Here is a 16,127-nt window from a genome sequence, read left to right on the forward strand (position 1 = left end):
TTCTGATTAATTAATTAGCTACCATCAAAGTCAGACCATTCAGATTACCACTGTACTACCTTTGCCAATTACCATACTTACAGATTCCATGCCTCTGACGGTTAAGTGTGATGCTTGGCCTTGCTCCCGTGCCCCACCCCCACCCCATCACCCTTATCGCATCCTTGGTCCACCTGTGCTTTATAAAGACTGGCTCTCCCTGAACCAATGTATTTCTCAATGGTTTGGTGAAACGAGTATATTCTAAATCTTTATTGGGGCTGACTCACATACAATAAATCCACTCCAAACTCCCTGTCTTGCTAAGTCTTTCTATTCCTTCCTTTCCATAATACCCAAGAATTTTTGACTTCGTTGCTTAATTTGGTGGTTCATCTTGGAGTCAGTTTCCAGTCAGCCAATTGAGAAAAACAGTGAGACTCGCTCCCAGATATTGGAGCTAGCATTTTCATCCAAAATCTCTGGAAAAAATATTACACTAAAGAAAAACATATTATACTGAAAAATGTAGCCTAATCTTTATTTGTGACCTTCTTTCCTTGGTGAAGCCCTTAATCTCATACACATTCTCCAGGGATATGCTGATAAAAATCAGCAAAGACGTAAAAGTCTTTTGAAGTCTTTTTTCTAGTTTGGGTCCCCTGGGAACACGCTAGGATATAATTCTGGTTATAATAAGTTTGGAGACAATCAGAGATGATAAGAAGGAGGCATGAAGAGAATTGGCTTCCTTTTACAAGGAAACTCCTTACAGAGGATTGTGGGAGAGAAAGAAACTTTCGTCTACCCTCGAGGTTCTTTCAGCTGGTCTAATAATCAAATAGACATGAGACAGATTAGCAAGAGAGAATGACCAAATTTAATTACATACATATATATGGAAACTCTGCATGTATGAGAGAGTCAGAGATACCACATACATGAGAGGTTCAAAGACAGAAAGGAAAAATATGGTATATATGACATTCTGAGCTAAGGATCACCTTGGGGCTTCAGAAGGGAGGAAGGTCATTGCAGGACAATAAGAAGAGCAGATATTCAGTAATTAGAAGTTTGTCCTGCCCTATAGATAGGTCATAAAAGGTTATCTGTGATTATCTCTTATTATGGGCAAGCCCCCAATTCAAATTCTTCTAGGTAGTTGGAAGGGTAAGCACAAGTTTCTCTCGAGCCTGCAGGGTCTTGGTTGCCTTTAGCTGAAAACAATCCACATATCACAGAGGCACATCTTGGGGTGACTCATTCTGAACCCCTACAAAATCATTGTGATCTCCCCAATAGAAGAGGAAGAAGAGTAACTGCATGTGCTGGCAGAAGGCTCAGTACAAATCAGTAGGGACTCTGAGGACAGAGACTACTTCCTACATTCACTTGGCAGTTTTGGTTCAATCTCATTAGTCAGCAGCGGTGCACGTCCACACATTCTCCCAGCTCCTCTTTGGGCTAACCCATGAAAACAAAGTGAAAAACTGAAGTTCCAGTTACCCTGGTGATAAAGGTAAAAATTGCAGTTTCTAAGAAAAAAAAATTTCAAACCTGTTCTAAGGAAAAAAAATTGAAAAACTTTCCAACAAGTTTTCCTCTGCCTCCATTTCCCCTGTTATCAGACCTCTCATTTGCCAGTCAACATCTACTGTTCTGTAGGGCCTGCTTTGCACATTCCTGTGTGTTGTTGCAACCTGCAGTGGTTACATTTCTATTGGGCCACTATTTGTTTCCTGATCAAAATTCCAGCGTGTGGAGGGGGAGGATTCCCCTCATACCACCAGGCATTGCTCACCAGTGGGGTGTCCAAGAATTCAACTCAGTCCTGATACTAATATCTATCTGGAGGTGGTGTCAGGTCCCACGGTGAAGGGCTCTGTCCGGCAAGACAGCCCCTTCCTCCCTTCCCTTCAGATGCCAATGCCAAGTCCAGGTTGTCATTGTGCTTCTGACCCTTGTGCTTCTGATTGAAGCAGCTATAGATTGAAGGTTCTCATACCCTCTCCTCGGGTTCAATCAGTTTGCTGGAGCAGCTAACGAAACTTAGAGAAACTTACTTACTAAATTACTGGCTTATTATAAAAGGGTATATATAACTCAGGAACAGTCGGATGGAAGAGATGCATGGGGCAAGGTATGGGGAAAGGGACACTGAGCTTCTATGCCCTCTCCAAGCCTGCAACTCTTCCCAAACCTCCATGTGTTCCCCAACCCAGAAGCTCTCTGAACCCTGTCCTTTTGGGTTTTCATGGAGGCTTCATTACACGGGCATGATTAAATCATCGGCCATTTGGGTGGTTGATTCACCCTCTAGTCCTTCTCTGGTCCCAGAGGTCGGGGTGTTGGCTCTCCAGACAATCAGCCACCATCTTAGGTGCTTTGTAAAAGTCAGCTCATGACATAAGACACTTTTACTGCTCTCATCACTTAGGAACTAAGGGTTTTAGGAGCTCTGTGCCAGAAACAGATGAAGACCAAATATATCTTTTTTTATCATAAATCACAATATCAAAAAATGATGTCCTAAGGGCTGAGCCTCAACCCTTCTGTCCCCAAAACCACCACCTCCACTCCACTGTCCTTGACGTGTGTAAAACGCCTCCCCTTGGTGACATAGCTTCACGGTAATGTTCCTCAAAGTACACTAGAAAGGACCTACATCCGAATCTTAGGAAAGCTTATAAACGTTTAGAATTCTTGGCTTCATTACGTGGTAATGGGGCACTGCAGTTGGCAATTAAAATAATTCTTATCCATACTACAGTTTGGGAACCATGGAAGCTACAAAGCCACAAGGAAAAATATTCCCTTTCAGATGGCCAGTTCTAGAAAGACCTTAACACTCACACTCAACTGTTCTCAGTGCCCCGAGTCACAGAACCCCTCGGGAACTATCTGCATTATCCAGAACCAGTTGTCCATTAAATGAATCATATTTAGACATATACCTCTCAGGCAACTATTCTTTGAATGTCGCCCGTGCCATGGGTGCATCTCATTCCACATATGTATTCAATGTTCTGCTGTGAGCTCCAGGTTCTCCCAGCCTGCAGACTTTGTGGACTCTTCTTGTCCACAGGATTGCAGGCCTGTGCAATGGAGTCTTACAACTGCCTGCCAGGCTTTGCAACTCAGTCTATTCGCCCTCACATTCTGGACTGTATTATATGGGCCACAATAGCATTATTTATAATAGTTCAAGTAAATCAGATTGATTTTCTCCTTAAATGCTAGAATATTTACTCTGAAGCACCAAGGGCTGAGGGTCAGTTCTCCTAGAAAATATGCAACCTTCTCCATCAGACTGTGATCAATTCTTTTCCTCAGGTTTTAAAGGAAGAAGAGCGACTTTGCCCACAGGGTAACCAAGCTTTCCTTTCCCCTTAGTGCCCACAGCCTAGCACTGGAGACCTTTATTATAGTAACACAAAGCTTTAATGTGGCTTTTCATATGCATTATCTCCTTTAATTCTCATCTTGACGCTGAGTAGATAACATTGGTACCCACTGAGGCACAGAGAGGTCCAGGAAGCCAGTGTTGATACTGGAAAACGCACCCAAGCAGTCTGGCTTCACAGCCTGCACTCCTAACCATGACGTGATTAGCTATAGGCATAAGATCAGTGATAAAGACACACTTATCTTTATTTGTTCATTAATTCATTCACTAAAATGGACTTTGTGTCAGGTCCTAAGCTAGGTGCTTGGGACACAAAGTCAAGTGTTACTGACCTCCCTGCCCTTGGAATTCCCAATCTAATAATGAACTAAAGGGGCCATTACAACAGTGTCACATGCTTGGGCAGAAGTGAGGGGTGAGGCTGTGAAGGCAGACACATGGGTACATAGCCGATGGGAAGATTAAGGCACGGAGGAGTTGGCATCTGCATTGAGTGCTAAGGGTGGGGTGGGTGTTAGAAGAATTAGAGGACCAGGTAAGGAAGCAACAAGTACAAAGGCCCAGAGCAGGAAAGGGCAGATGTCAGGGAAACTGCAGTAAGGTTACTGAAGCGAGTTTATGTGAGTGGGTTAGGGCGGTGGTGAGAAGAGGCTGAAGGGCTTGGCAGAGATCTAACCTAAACGGCCTCCCTGCCATGAGAAAAGTTTGGGCTTTATCCTGAAGTTAAGTAACATCAAGCCATTCAAGTGTTTTGAGAGTAACAGCGTCAGGTTTTCTTTATAGTAAGAAGATACTGGTGGCCCCGGAAGGGATAGCCTTGCCGGCAACTCTGCTCATAGGTCACAGGCGGCCAGCCAAGTTCAACTGGCAGAGGGGCTGCAAACCTCCTGCCCAGCAGCACATGTGGCTAGAAAGAGTTTGTAAAGAATTATGAAAACTATGTTCAAATCTATGGTGTAAATGACTAAAACTAACTTAAGGAAATGTAGGACATATGAACTATTATCAATGAAATAAACTGAAAATGTTATTGGAGTGTCAGACCCCTAAACGTTTATGAATAAATCCTTTCAAAGTTCAAGGAACAGGTAATTCCTAGCTACATAGATTTTTTTCTATAGCATAGATTAAAAAAAAAAAAAGCCTAATTGACTTTTCAGAGTTAACATAACCTCACTCCAAAACCTAGAAAATATTTAATCAAACACTAGCAAATAAAGTTCAGAAATGTATTGAAAAAACAGTACCCAAAGGCCAAGTAAGTTTTATGTCACAAATGTAAATAGATACAGACTCTGAAAATACTGTTAATTCAAAGCTGAATATGTTTTTTTGCTAAAAGAGGGTGGGGAATAACATTTGGCAAAACTCTTCTTTGATCTGGACACTTGTGTGGGCCATTTAGTTGTACAAATGCCAATCAATTATTTCCATGCCTACTTCATCTTACCTTGGGGGAACATTATCCTAAATGTAAAGATTTTAGCAGTGTTCTGTTTGTAATGTAACTTGTTTTATATGGTTAAAAAGAAATGTAGAATGAGCAATACGAAAGCATTAAGACCCTCACCTAGATTAAGAAATGGAAGAAATTTCAAATGGCTAAAAATCATACATACAGAAATATTCAATCTTCCCAGTCATAACAAAAATGCAAATATTGAAACAATGAGGTACAATATTTTCATCTGTCAAATTTAGAAAGATCTAGAAAATAGCAATTCTGAGTTCTACCAAGGATGCCAAGTGATGAGCAGAAGCTACACACACCCTCTCTGGAAAGTATTTCAGGAATGTGTCAGAACAATAGAAGGAAATACATTAACAGTGATTTTTATTTTTCCTTTATTTAAAAATCAAGATATAATTCACATACCATAAAATTCAGTGGTTTATAGTATGTTCATGAGGTTGCACTCCCTAATTGCAAAACATTTTTTTTTTCTTTAAGATTTTATTGGGGAAGGGGAAGAGGACTTTATTGGGGAACAGTGTGCACTTCTGGGACTTATTCCAAGTCAAGTTGTTGTCCTTTCAGTCTTAGTTGTGGACGGCGCAGCTCAGCTCCAGGTCCAGTTGCCGTTGTTAGTTGCAGGGGGCGCAACCCACCATCCCTTGCGGGAGTCAAACTGGCAACCTTGTGGTTGAGCCTGCGCTCCAACGGAGCCATCTGGCCACCCAGGAGCCTAGCTGCAGCTCATTGACTTCATTCTAGTGGCAAAGGGTGCAGCTCGCTGGCTCATGTGGGAATCGAACTGGCAGCCCCATTGCCCAGAACTCGCGCTCTAACCAACTGAGCCATCCGTCTGCCTGCAAAACATTTTCATCACTCCAAACAGAAACTTTGTATCTCCCAATTCCTCATATGCTCCAGCCACTGACAATCACTAATCTACTTCCTGTCTCCACCGATTTGCCAATTCCAGACATTTTGTACAAATGGAATCATACACTATGGGGACCTTTGGATCTGGCTTCTTTCACCTAGCACGTTTTCAACGTTGTGTTGTGGCATGAATTAGTACTTCACTCCTTCTTTAGGGCCGAAGTATTCTATTGTAAGGATATGTCATGTTTTATTTATTCATCAGTTGGTAGGCATTTGGGCTGTTTCCACTTTTTTAACTATTATGAATAATGATACTATGAACATTCATGTACAAGTTTTTGTGTGGACGTATGTTCCCTATTTGCAATTCTCTTGGGTGTATACCTCGGAGTGCTTTTATTCATTTATGTTTCAGGTCTTCTATAGTAAATATGTACTATTTTTATGATTTGAAAAGCAATGTGTTACTTTATAAAAAACAACAACCCAAGAACCAATAGGGTTTAGGGTGTTGGTGAGATGATTTACCATGGTGACTTCTGAGTCCTTCCAATAACCATTGGCTTCTCAAAGTAAACAAACAAAAACCAGAACTAGAAGATTCCAGAAAAGTGAAACAAAAATTCAGTATTTCACTCATATGCAGAGGAATCATTTTATTAAGCAGAGGGTAGAAATGAAGTAGCAAATGCATTGCTCACACAATGAGCAGTTAAAGTGTTACACAACATTGGAGCCAGAGTTAATGAGTTTCTCCTAGACCATCAAAAAATGAGTGACTATTACGTGAAGACACTGGAAGGAAAAGACAGGTGAAAAGAGAAAAGGGCACACAAATGACTAACTACTAAGACATACCAAGTTCGGGGCCTTAAAAAGCTGTAAATAACTTGCAGACTGGAAGTAGAATGACTGACAAAATGAAGCAGATGATAACATACATACACGGAGCTCTGGAGAAATCGAAGATAAAGGACAGAAACTTTCAGGAAAGTTCCAAGGAAATAGCAGGAAAGCAAGGAAGCTCTGGTTCAACTTGGAGAAAAGAATGGTCTGGTGACAGTGAAGCACAGGGGTGGGAGTGGCCTAGTGGGACAGAAGGTTGAATGAAATGAGAAAAGGAAGGACTACCTTTCACTGGGCTTTGAGTAGTGATAAGGAATGTAGGGTCAGAGAAGCCAAAGTCAGAGGTTAAGCTCTAGGTCAATATGGAGACAAAGCATTAATAAGCCAAAATAAGAACACAATAAAAAGGTGCAGACTGTGGGCCGGGCTGTGGAACCCCAAGTTCCATATTGGATGCTGATCCTGGAGTAGGGAGACTAAGCTATGATAAAGTCACAGGACTGGAAGATGTGGATGGACAGGAACCCTTCGTCATTTCTTTCTGACATGAGAAGCTCTTTTTAACCTAAGATTACTGGGATCTTGGTTGGAAAATGCACCCCTATTGCAGTTTCCAAATATCTGTACCCATAGTTTTTATTTCTTCTTCACGTGCTCCTTAAATCCAAATAACTTGACTTCTGCTCCTTCTACTCTAGTGAACTGGCTTCCTAGGAGCAGCCATTCTTAAAAAGTTTTCCTGGCCCAGAAGCCAGATGGGCATTCTCAGGGTCAGAAGCAATTTCTGGCTCTATCTGGAAGTCCCACCCCTTTCTCTCTCTTTCGTCCAAAATATACCATAATGTAAAACAAGACAGATCATTCATAAAGAAGGTATATTACTCACCTGCTGCGGCTTCACCTTCCATGATCTGAGACAATTCACAATGGACTGAGATCCAGCAACACTGGTGACACTGCAGGAAGTGTGTCTGCTTCAGAATTCACCAGCCTTTCTTATCCTTTATCGTCCATGACCCCTCTTGATCATTTCCTTCTTGAAATCTCTTTCCAAGGCAACTGTGGCACTTTTTTTTTTTTTTTTTTTTTTTTTTTACTACTTCTTTCGAAGAGGAAGGAACTAACCACCATCACTATGCTTTATATAAATGACATCCCTGTTCCACATTGTAACAAACTTAGATTCAGAAGATTACGGAAGCTGCCCCAAGTCTCATAGCTACCAAAAGGCTCAGTCTGACCCCAGGTTTGGCAGCCTCGTTTCCTGGATGTTTTTCTCCCACTGTGGAGATGATAGAAGTTTCAGAGCTGATGACAAGTGTAAAGCAACAAAGTAAAAACAAGATGACATTGGGAGGTGTGGAGGCAGCAGGGGAGGGCGGTACAGATACTTCCACATCTGGAAAGAAATGATATCCTTAAACTGTTTAGATAATTACAAGTCCATGCTGCTAGCATGAGTGTTTTGATGACTAATAGTCTAAACAGCGTAACCGCATGAAACCATTCCACACGACACCCACAGCCTCTGCCAATCTCTCCCAGAACTGGGGAGGGACCATGCAAAGGGTTTTAGCACATTTTGATTCTTAGGAAACTAGCTGATTAAGAAACTGTTCAAGATGTATCTTTATTTGTTTTTAGAAAATGTGGAGGTAGTTATTTTAAACTATCTGGCAGATATTAATATTGTTTAGGTAAGTGACTCAATTCAAAGCATATCCTAGCAGCTCTGCAGGGATAATTGTTTGCCATTTTACAATGTTTGTTTTCTTTACAACAAAATAAAGTTGACGTAGTCAAACTGTAACTTGAAATGAATAATTCAAACAATATATCCTAATCAACTTCAAAAAGAAATGTCTGAACTATTTTCATCTACGTGAATATAGTCTTGTGGTATGTACTAATTTTCTCCATCAAATGATGTATGTAAAGCATTTTACCTTACACTAGCTTTACAATAATTTACATTCTTGTTCTGCAGGTTTGCATCCGATCCAATAGAACAATTTTTAAGAGCTGGAATACAGGTGGTTATTTTTTTTTTTTTAAGGATTTTTTAAAATTTAGGGTTTATATAACAAGTTTTAAAGTTCCTATGGGCAGAACTTTAGACCACATGAGCTAGTGAAGTAACACACAACACTGGGACCTGATAATACTATATAAAGGGGCCACTCCCAGCTCTGCCTGCAACTGTCACCTAATTTTTGTGATCACACCTTTCACAGTGGCCGTCTCGACTTCTTTGCTCTAAAATAAGGGTGAGGGCTCTTCGAAGTTTGCTTCGCTCTAAAATTTTAAGACTTACACTCAACTGTTTATCCTTTCTTGAACTTTAAAGTTAGAAGTATACTTTACAACCCAGGAAAAATGAGCTTGTTTCCTGGGCCACGGCCAGAGACCCCCTTTACAGTCTCCTCTGCCCCCCACCCTTCCCCGGGATTGGTTCTCCAGTTAGGAATATTTTTCTCTTATAGGCTGGTGGTAAAACAGGCCCAGGAGTGTCTCTAGCTTGGGAGGAGGCCGGCGCTGGCAGTGTGTGGGGGGCAGCTTAGTCTGTCTTCTGCTAGGCCTCCAGCAACAATGCCATTCCATTCCTTTCCTTGGACCTGCCTTGCCTAGCCACTGGAGTTATAAGATCTAGACGGCTGAGTTCAGGCTGTGAGCCCAGGTGAGAGAGGGGCCAAAAGGACCAATGGAACTTCTGTAAATGTTATTATGGGCCAGTGCTTCTGAGTTCTATCTGCACAGCTCAGGCCCCACCCCAGAATAATTAAACCAGAATCACTGTGGGCAGGACCCAGGCATCTGTATTTTCAAAAAAGATCTCCAGGTAATTCTACCATGCAAAATTCTGAAAAGTCCAACTTTAAGTCATAAATCTGCCTGTAGCACACGTAAAAGGAAGATTTCAAAATTAACACTTGACAGAATTCTTCTAATAATTCTGATGCAAATAGTGGAACATGTTGAGGTTATTTATAAAAATGTAAAATGAAAGACAGGAAACAAAAATATATTATTGCTAATGTTTTGATTGTATTCAAATTTTTATTTTTTGAACAAAAAACTTAAGACAATGATTTTAAATAATAAAACATGGCATATTCTAGACACTTTGAAAAGACAGTTTATTAAATTGGGACTCCTACAGTTCTGTTGTGATACTTTCTTCAACATTTATATTATTTCTTACCATTTTATTATCACTCTAAACTTGCTAAACAAAGAATCACTCTGTCTGCTTAAGTGAAGCTTCACTTGAAGGAAATACTCCACTACCACATAAGACACACAGACAGAACAGTCCTTTTATTATATTTACAAAACACAAGAAGTCTGTCCAGCCATTTTGGTTTTGTTGTTCCCTTGCCCATACTGAGATCAGCAAAAAGCTAAGTAATAAGCAAGACTTCACTTCGGCAGTGCATAGGATGGCCTCAACCAAACTTCATTAAACAAACCAACAAATTACAAAATTCAACTTGTATAACAGTGATTTAAAAACAGAAACACGGAGTGGGTCACAACTAGACTGGTTTTCACTGTGCAACTTTCCTCAGGGAACAATACTACCCATTTCACAGAGAAAGGAATATGCATCAAAGCCTTTATTCACGAAGAGGATGCCCTTCAAACAAATTCATCATAAGGCAGGGGGGAAAAAAAAAGAATGAAGCAGTTTGGCCCAGAGAAAAGCTTATATATTAATGTGTATACATAGCATATACACATTTACAGATATAGTACAATTTAAACCATGTATATAGTCATTAGACAATTAAATGAATTGGCTCAGTGAAGTGAAAAAGTGTTCATTTCCTATAAATATGTAGTTATTGCTAATATGCTACACATATGGTTTGACATGGAAACTGTAGTAACAGAATTTAAAGCTGCCATATTGCCAGAGTCAGCCCTGCAGCAGGCATTCATACGGACAACATGCCATCCAATCCTACAGAAAAAGCAAAAATTCCACTACGAAAAAAAAGAAAGGCTTATGCACTGTCCCTTACATATTTGCCTATTTTTTTTTTAAAACAAAAACAAGTCCAGTTCACCACAAGTTAAGCACAACCTGACAAGCAAGTTTAGCGGCATGATGGAGCAGAGAAGAGTGAAATACAGCATGCATTTACAGCTCGCACTGATCTAGTCTATTTTGTCATACAAACTGGAATACAAAAATCCAATTTAAATAAGACTAGACTAACTATAATAGTAAAAAAAACCAAAACAAAACAAAAAACCACACACACAGTAGACTTAGTTTGATACTGATTAATTTTAAGAGTAAAACTCATCCTGTCCCCTCTTAATACTCTACTGCAATTTAATTATTGATGGCTATATATTTACTTACTTAAAAAAGATATTAAATACCTGTATCATGAAATTACATTCTTTTTAACAATAAGACATACTGTGTAAGAAAATAGCTCATGTGTGAAATGTGTCTGAAATGCATTTTTCCTCACAACTATCAAAACATCCATTCACACTAAAACAAAACCACCCCACCCCCACCCCCCCAAAAAAAGGAAAGATGAGGTGTGTCGGGTGAGGAGCAGGGAAGGAAAGGAAAGGTTTACCAGCACAGTGATTAACAATGGTTCAAGACAGAACCAACAAGAGTTGGTCAGAAAGATGCCTTCAATACACGGCTACAAATGAAAACCAAACTCAACCACTTTTGGTTCATTGCAGTGAGACCAAAAAAATATCTCTCACAGATTCATAGAAATACTAGACTCCAGCTCTTTTATTATTATTATTTTTAAAGTTTTTCTGTTTGTTTTTGCAAGGCCTAGCTACCTATTACAATTTATATCTGCTCTGCAACAACTACAAGAGGTAGGCATAAAGCTTGAAAAAGTTTCTCAGTTAGTACCTCACTGCGATTGTTCACTGCGTAACAGTTCACTTCAGACGTGAACAGTGATTACCTTCTAGTCTTTTCTAAACCCCCAAAGCTGCTGCCATCCTATAAATGTTCTAAAAGTGTACTCACAAATAAGAAACTTTTTCTACTGAAGGATACTGTCAGTGTTTGTTGCAGAGCTCATGTATATATATATATATATACACACATATATATATATACACACACATATATATACATATACACACACATATATATATACATATACACACACACACACACATATATATATATATATATATATATATATATATATATATATATATATAAAATTTAAAAAAAATAAACAACAGAAACCAAATCTAGGTTCCTAGAACCAATTCTCTTGATTTTCTACTGCCACAAAATAAAGGGTACCATTTGGCCAAGACTACAGATGTGTTGTTGTTGTTTTTTTCACAGATGCAAGTGCCATGCAAAATAAATTACAGATACCAAAACATACATATGATAAAACTACTGAAGGTAGATCTTTAAAAGCATTTATATAAACATAATTTATAATACTTCTCTTTTTTCCTTTATGTACAGTCACAAAGCTGTAGTTATACATCTAAGATTTCTTCTGCTGTTCCTCCACAGCGTAATCTGTAGCGACCAGTTCTCCAGCTTATAGTAGGGTCCCACAATGCGGACAAAAAAATGTATATTGTCATGGATTCACGGATGAACCAAGCTACTGCATAATCAAGTTTTGAAAAACACAGTGTGCCACCCTAGGAATTAAAAAAAAAAAAAAAATTACTGTCAAACTAAAGACACAGTTAAAAAATTAAATTCTTTGAATTCACTTTTTTCAGTACACTACATAAAGTCTTGTTTCTTTAGATAATCCAATTGTTATGCTATATTGGTTAAGAAAAGTTAATTATGAGTAGATAAGAAGCATTAAAAAAACTGCTGTTATATATTCTGAATTTGACTACTTTTGATTTGCTTAACATCGGTGTTTTTTTTTTGGAGTCTTAATAAAAGTGATTGTATAATATAACCAACTGAAAGTTGAAAATCAAGTTGAGCTTTGTGTCCACATTCCACTAAGGAAAGGAATGTTTAAATCTGATATTAACCTTCAATGGGAAGCTGAAGAATGGCTCAGATAGATTTTCTTCAACCTTTTATAAATTGAAAAGTTTTAGTTCCACCAAATGTCTGCAAACCTTTTCATGCCTGTCCACATACCTGCACACCCCTGAGTTGAATGTAGTCAAATATAAACCATGCCAGGCAATGACACATGAAAAATACCATAATATCCCATCTGAATACATGGTGAGCTGCCCATCCAATAATTAAACTGGCAACAAAGCATTCTGAAATCGGCTCACAAATTATTGTAGCAGGAAGCATGTTAATTCGTAATTTGGTCCACCTTAAAAAAAACACAAAAAATGATTTTCTTTAAACAACAGCCTGGTTACAAGACTAATCAAATTTTTCCCCAAAATGAGCAAGCAGCTCTTTACCCTGTTACATAGAGGCCCTCCTCTTTACAGAGCATTTAATAATCTTTCTGTTATTTTTATTTAGTGTACCAAGAAAAAAAGTCTACAAATCCATTTGTATGATCTATACTCTGATGAATAAATACTATAAAATTCAAAGTGTAGAATGTGAGAAAATAGAGATGAGCATATAAAAAAATTCTGATTCACCTGATCATTCTGGATTGAAACTGAGAAATTGAATATGAACCAGAGTTTTGCATTGCAACTTGAGTGGACATCGCAAACCTCCAACCTCTGAAAAATAAGATAATTATAAAATGAGTTATGATGAGCATGTGGCAAGTACGGCTGATTATGCATTTACTCACGACTGTAAAGGGTGAGCCTCGTCCTCAGAATTAGTACCCTATTTAGGGTGTATCATACTTATGGATTATTTAGCAATTATGCAATTACACAGGTCTGTGATAGTACCATCTAAGAGCTGGAAGGAACTACATCTCATTTTAGGTTAAGAAACTGAAAAATACAGGCATTCTGAAAGTTCTAAATGGAGTGGGCTCTGTACTTAATAGTTTAGTCTCTGTCACTATTAACCAAAAAAAAGGTGGGGGTGTAACGTGTGGATATTCAAAAAGAAATGGAAACAGAAAGTGGCATTACGTATCTCACGTGAAACACTATGAAACCATTAATCATACGAACACCATCCTAAGAGAATTTTAAAAAAACATACTTCAGTTTTTAAAATCGTATCTAAATCATCACAGTAAAATATCACACAAGGCAATAACCCCCTTTAAAAGCAAATTATCATTTTTGTGTTAGAGAAATGTTAAGTGAATTAGCTTCTTAGCAAAGCATCAAATAATATGAGAAATTTCAAAATTTGAAATCATATTTTTAAAATTTTCACCTATTGGCTTACGACTACACTGATATTTCTTAATTCTTTTAAAACACAGAAATTTACATTCATACTAATGAAAATTCACAATCACAGAGCCGCTGCTTCTTAATCACTTCAAATCTCATTAATCTGAAGACTAACAGAAGAATCAGAACACTTATTTGCTTCATTAGTATAACATGTCTACATAAATAATTTCTATTACTTTCTAAAAATATTAACCTATTCTGTACTCACTAGCAAAAAACAAAACAAAACAAAAATATTAAATAAAATAGCCCTTAATCCATGGGTTTAACGAATATAATAAACCAAGAGAAGTTAGGCACTAAAAACTACTGTAGCCTACTGTAATTTTGTTTTCTTACCGGTCAGCTATTGCTTTGGCCATAAAGTAATCTTCAGCAATGTATTGAGCAAAAGCTATAAGCCCTCCTGCTTGATCTAACACATCCTTTCTCATTAAACAAGACATTCCTGTCACACATTTGAAACCAGTTACATTGGCAGAGATATAGGACCTTGGATGAGAAGTTCCAAAATATACCTGCAAAAAAAAAAAAAAAATTAGAATTTTATATTCCAAGTATGGGTTTATAAACTCTTATTGCTAATGAATTTCCTTTAAGTATGACTGAATCAGCACCCTAATATTCTTACATAAACTATCTGAATAAAAGCTGGTATAAAATCCTGTTTACATATAGCAGGAGTAATTTCTTCGGTTGACTTCTGTTATTATCTTGTTATTATTTCTGGAGGGGGAAAGTACATTCTACTGTCAAATAAATATTGTCTTCCCCAAAACTGCAAGAGTCAAAGATATATCCAAATAAAATTTAATTTGGATATAAGACAGGTAAAAGTATCAGTCATTGTCATATAAAATATTAACAAATATTTAATGGCCTGCTTTCAGAACGTTCATGTAACCACACATACACATCTACATATAGGTGTATGTATGTGTACACATGTGTATGTGTGAGTATACACACATGCTTACATATACAAACATCACCTATAGTTATATAAACCTATAGGATAATCGAATTCTTAATTCCTTTTCTTGTCTCCTTTCATAACTAGCTGCTTCCTGTCCCTGAGTCACTGAGCTTCTTTCCAATTTCCAATTTTATTTTTCAATGTATTTTTCATAAACAGGCCAGATATTAAAATTCTGTCTCCCATATCTACGTTTCCGTAGAGACCCTTTGAAGTCATGATATATGTAAGTTGCTAAATTAATGGTAGAATAAGATGGTCATTTCCCTACTTATTAGACATGAAGCCCTATTTATTATTTCCATCTTAGATATGCTGCCTTTTCTAACTAGCTTGAAATAGAGAGCAGTGATCTTTCTCAATGGCAGGCGTTACACACACAGCATGGAACAAGAGAATTATCAGGGCAATGAATTAAGAATATGATTCTTGCCACCGACCCTATGTCCAGACTGTAATGAAGCCCTCTGCGGTACTACATTGGACTAAACTGCAAAGACCAGAAGCACACATCTTAATTCCTTAAGCAGCTATTAAGTGAGGTCTTTAGGAATGAGAAGGGACTAAGGGCTTTGATGGTGACTCCCAAGATCTCTTTATAGAAGGGAATAATTCCTTCGGCCTGTTTCCATTCTCTCTAACTATGCAGATTAAACCTAAATTAAGGGAGTGGGTGTAATCTGGAAGATGTGTTATCATTGACATATATATATCAACTTGGATGTTTCTAAAACAAAAACACAATGTGGCATATAAGAATAAAAAGTATTTTCTTTTAAAGCAACCACCCAGAGATTCCTTTACTAAACAATAATTTGATTAGTGGACAATTGGTCCTGTCCAAAACAAAATGTTATCCCAGCTCTCAGAATAGTCTCAAGCTTCTGGGAGATTCGGGATCTGATAAGAAGAATATTATTTATGACCATCGCACTTACCTGTTCTAATGTGGCCGCAAAGCCCTGTCTGTCTGCTACATAAGGCAGCCCATGAACCAAGCCTACTTTCTCTGTCATTTGGTTGACCATGTCAGTGAGCGTGTCTGAAATTACTATAATAAAAAAGACAAACAGGTGGCAAGGGGGAGAGAGACAAAATTCTTTTTTAGTCAAATGCCTACTAACGTAAAGTATATTTTGTGAGTTGTTTATTAAATTAAGAAGAATTGTTTTTTTACATCTGGATCTAATAAAAGGAATCTCAATCACCTTTGAAAAGAATACAAAATTTCAACAAGGCATAATTTATGATGA

At 38.0% G+C, this 16,127-nt stretch overlaps 1 protein-coding gene and 1 long non-coding RNA gene across 3 annotated transcripts in view; both read right to left on the reverse strand.

Moving 5' to 3' along the window:
• Window positions 1–8,935, reverse strand: part of LOC148754973 (uncharacterized) — a 55,402-nt gene extending 46,467 nt beyond the window's left edge. For both annotated transcript variants that reach the window (XR_016019489.1, XR_016019490.1), the window contains exon 1: window positions 7,447–8,935. This is a non-coding gene — a long non-coding RNA (uncharacterized LOC148754973). The remainder of the gene's footprint in view (window positions 1–7,446) is intronic.
• A 648-nt stretch (window positions 8,936–9,583) lies between these two features.
• UGCG (UDP-glucose ceramide glucosyltransferase) overlaps window positions 9,584–16,127 on the reverse strand; it is a 34,709-nt gene continuing 28,165 nt past the window's right edge. The window contains exons 5-9 of the mRNA XM_019749553.3: window positions 15,813–15,925; window positions 14,238–14,416; window positions 13,167–13,253; window positions 12,694–12,883; window positions 9,584–12,227 (exon numbers count right to left, since the gene is read on the reverse strand). Of these exons, the coding sequence (XP_019605112.1) occupies window positions 12,057–12,227; window positions 12,694–12,883; window positions 13,167–13,253; window positions 14,238–14,416; window positions 15,813–15,925 (740 nt within the window). The 3' untranslated portion in view covers window positions 9,584–12,056. The remainder of the gene's footprint in view (window positions 12,228–12,693; window positions 12,884–13,166; window positions 13,254–14,237; window positions 14,417–15,812; window positions 15,926–16,127) is intronic.

The sequence above is a fragment of the Rhinolophus sinicus genome, chromosome 16 (assembly GCF_057876585.1).
Source record: "Rhinolophus sinicus isolate RSI-liver-muscle chromosome 16, RSI-T2T, whole genome shotgun sequence".
Classification (NCBI taxonomy): Eukaryota; Metazoa; Chordata; class Mammalia; order Chiroptera; family Rhinolophidae; genus Rhinolophus; species Rhinolophus sinicus.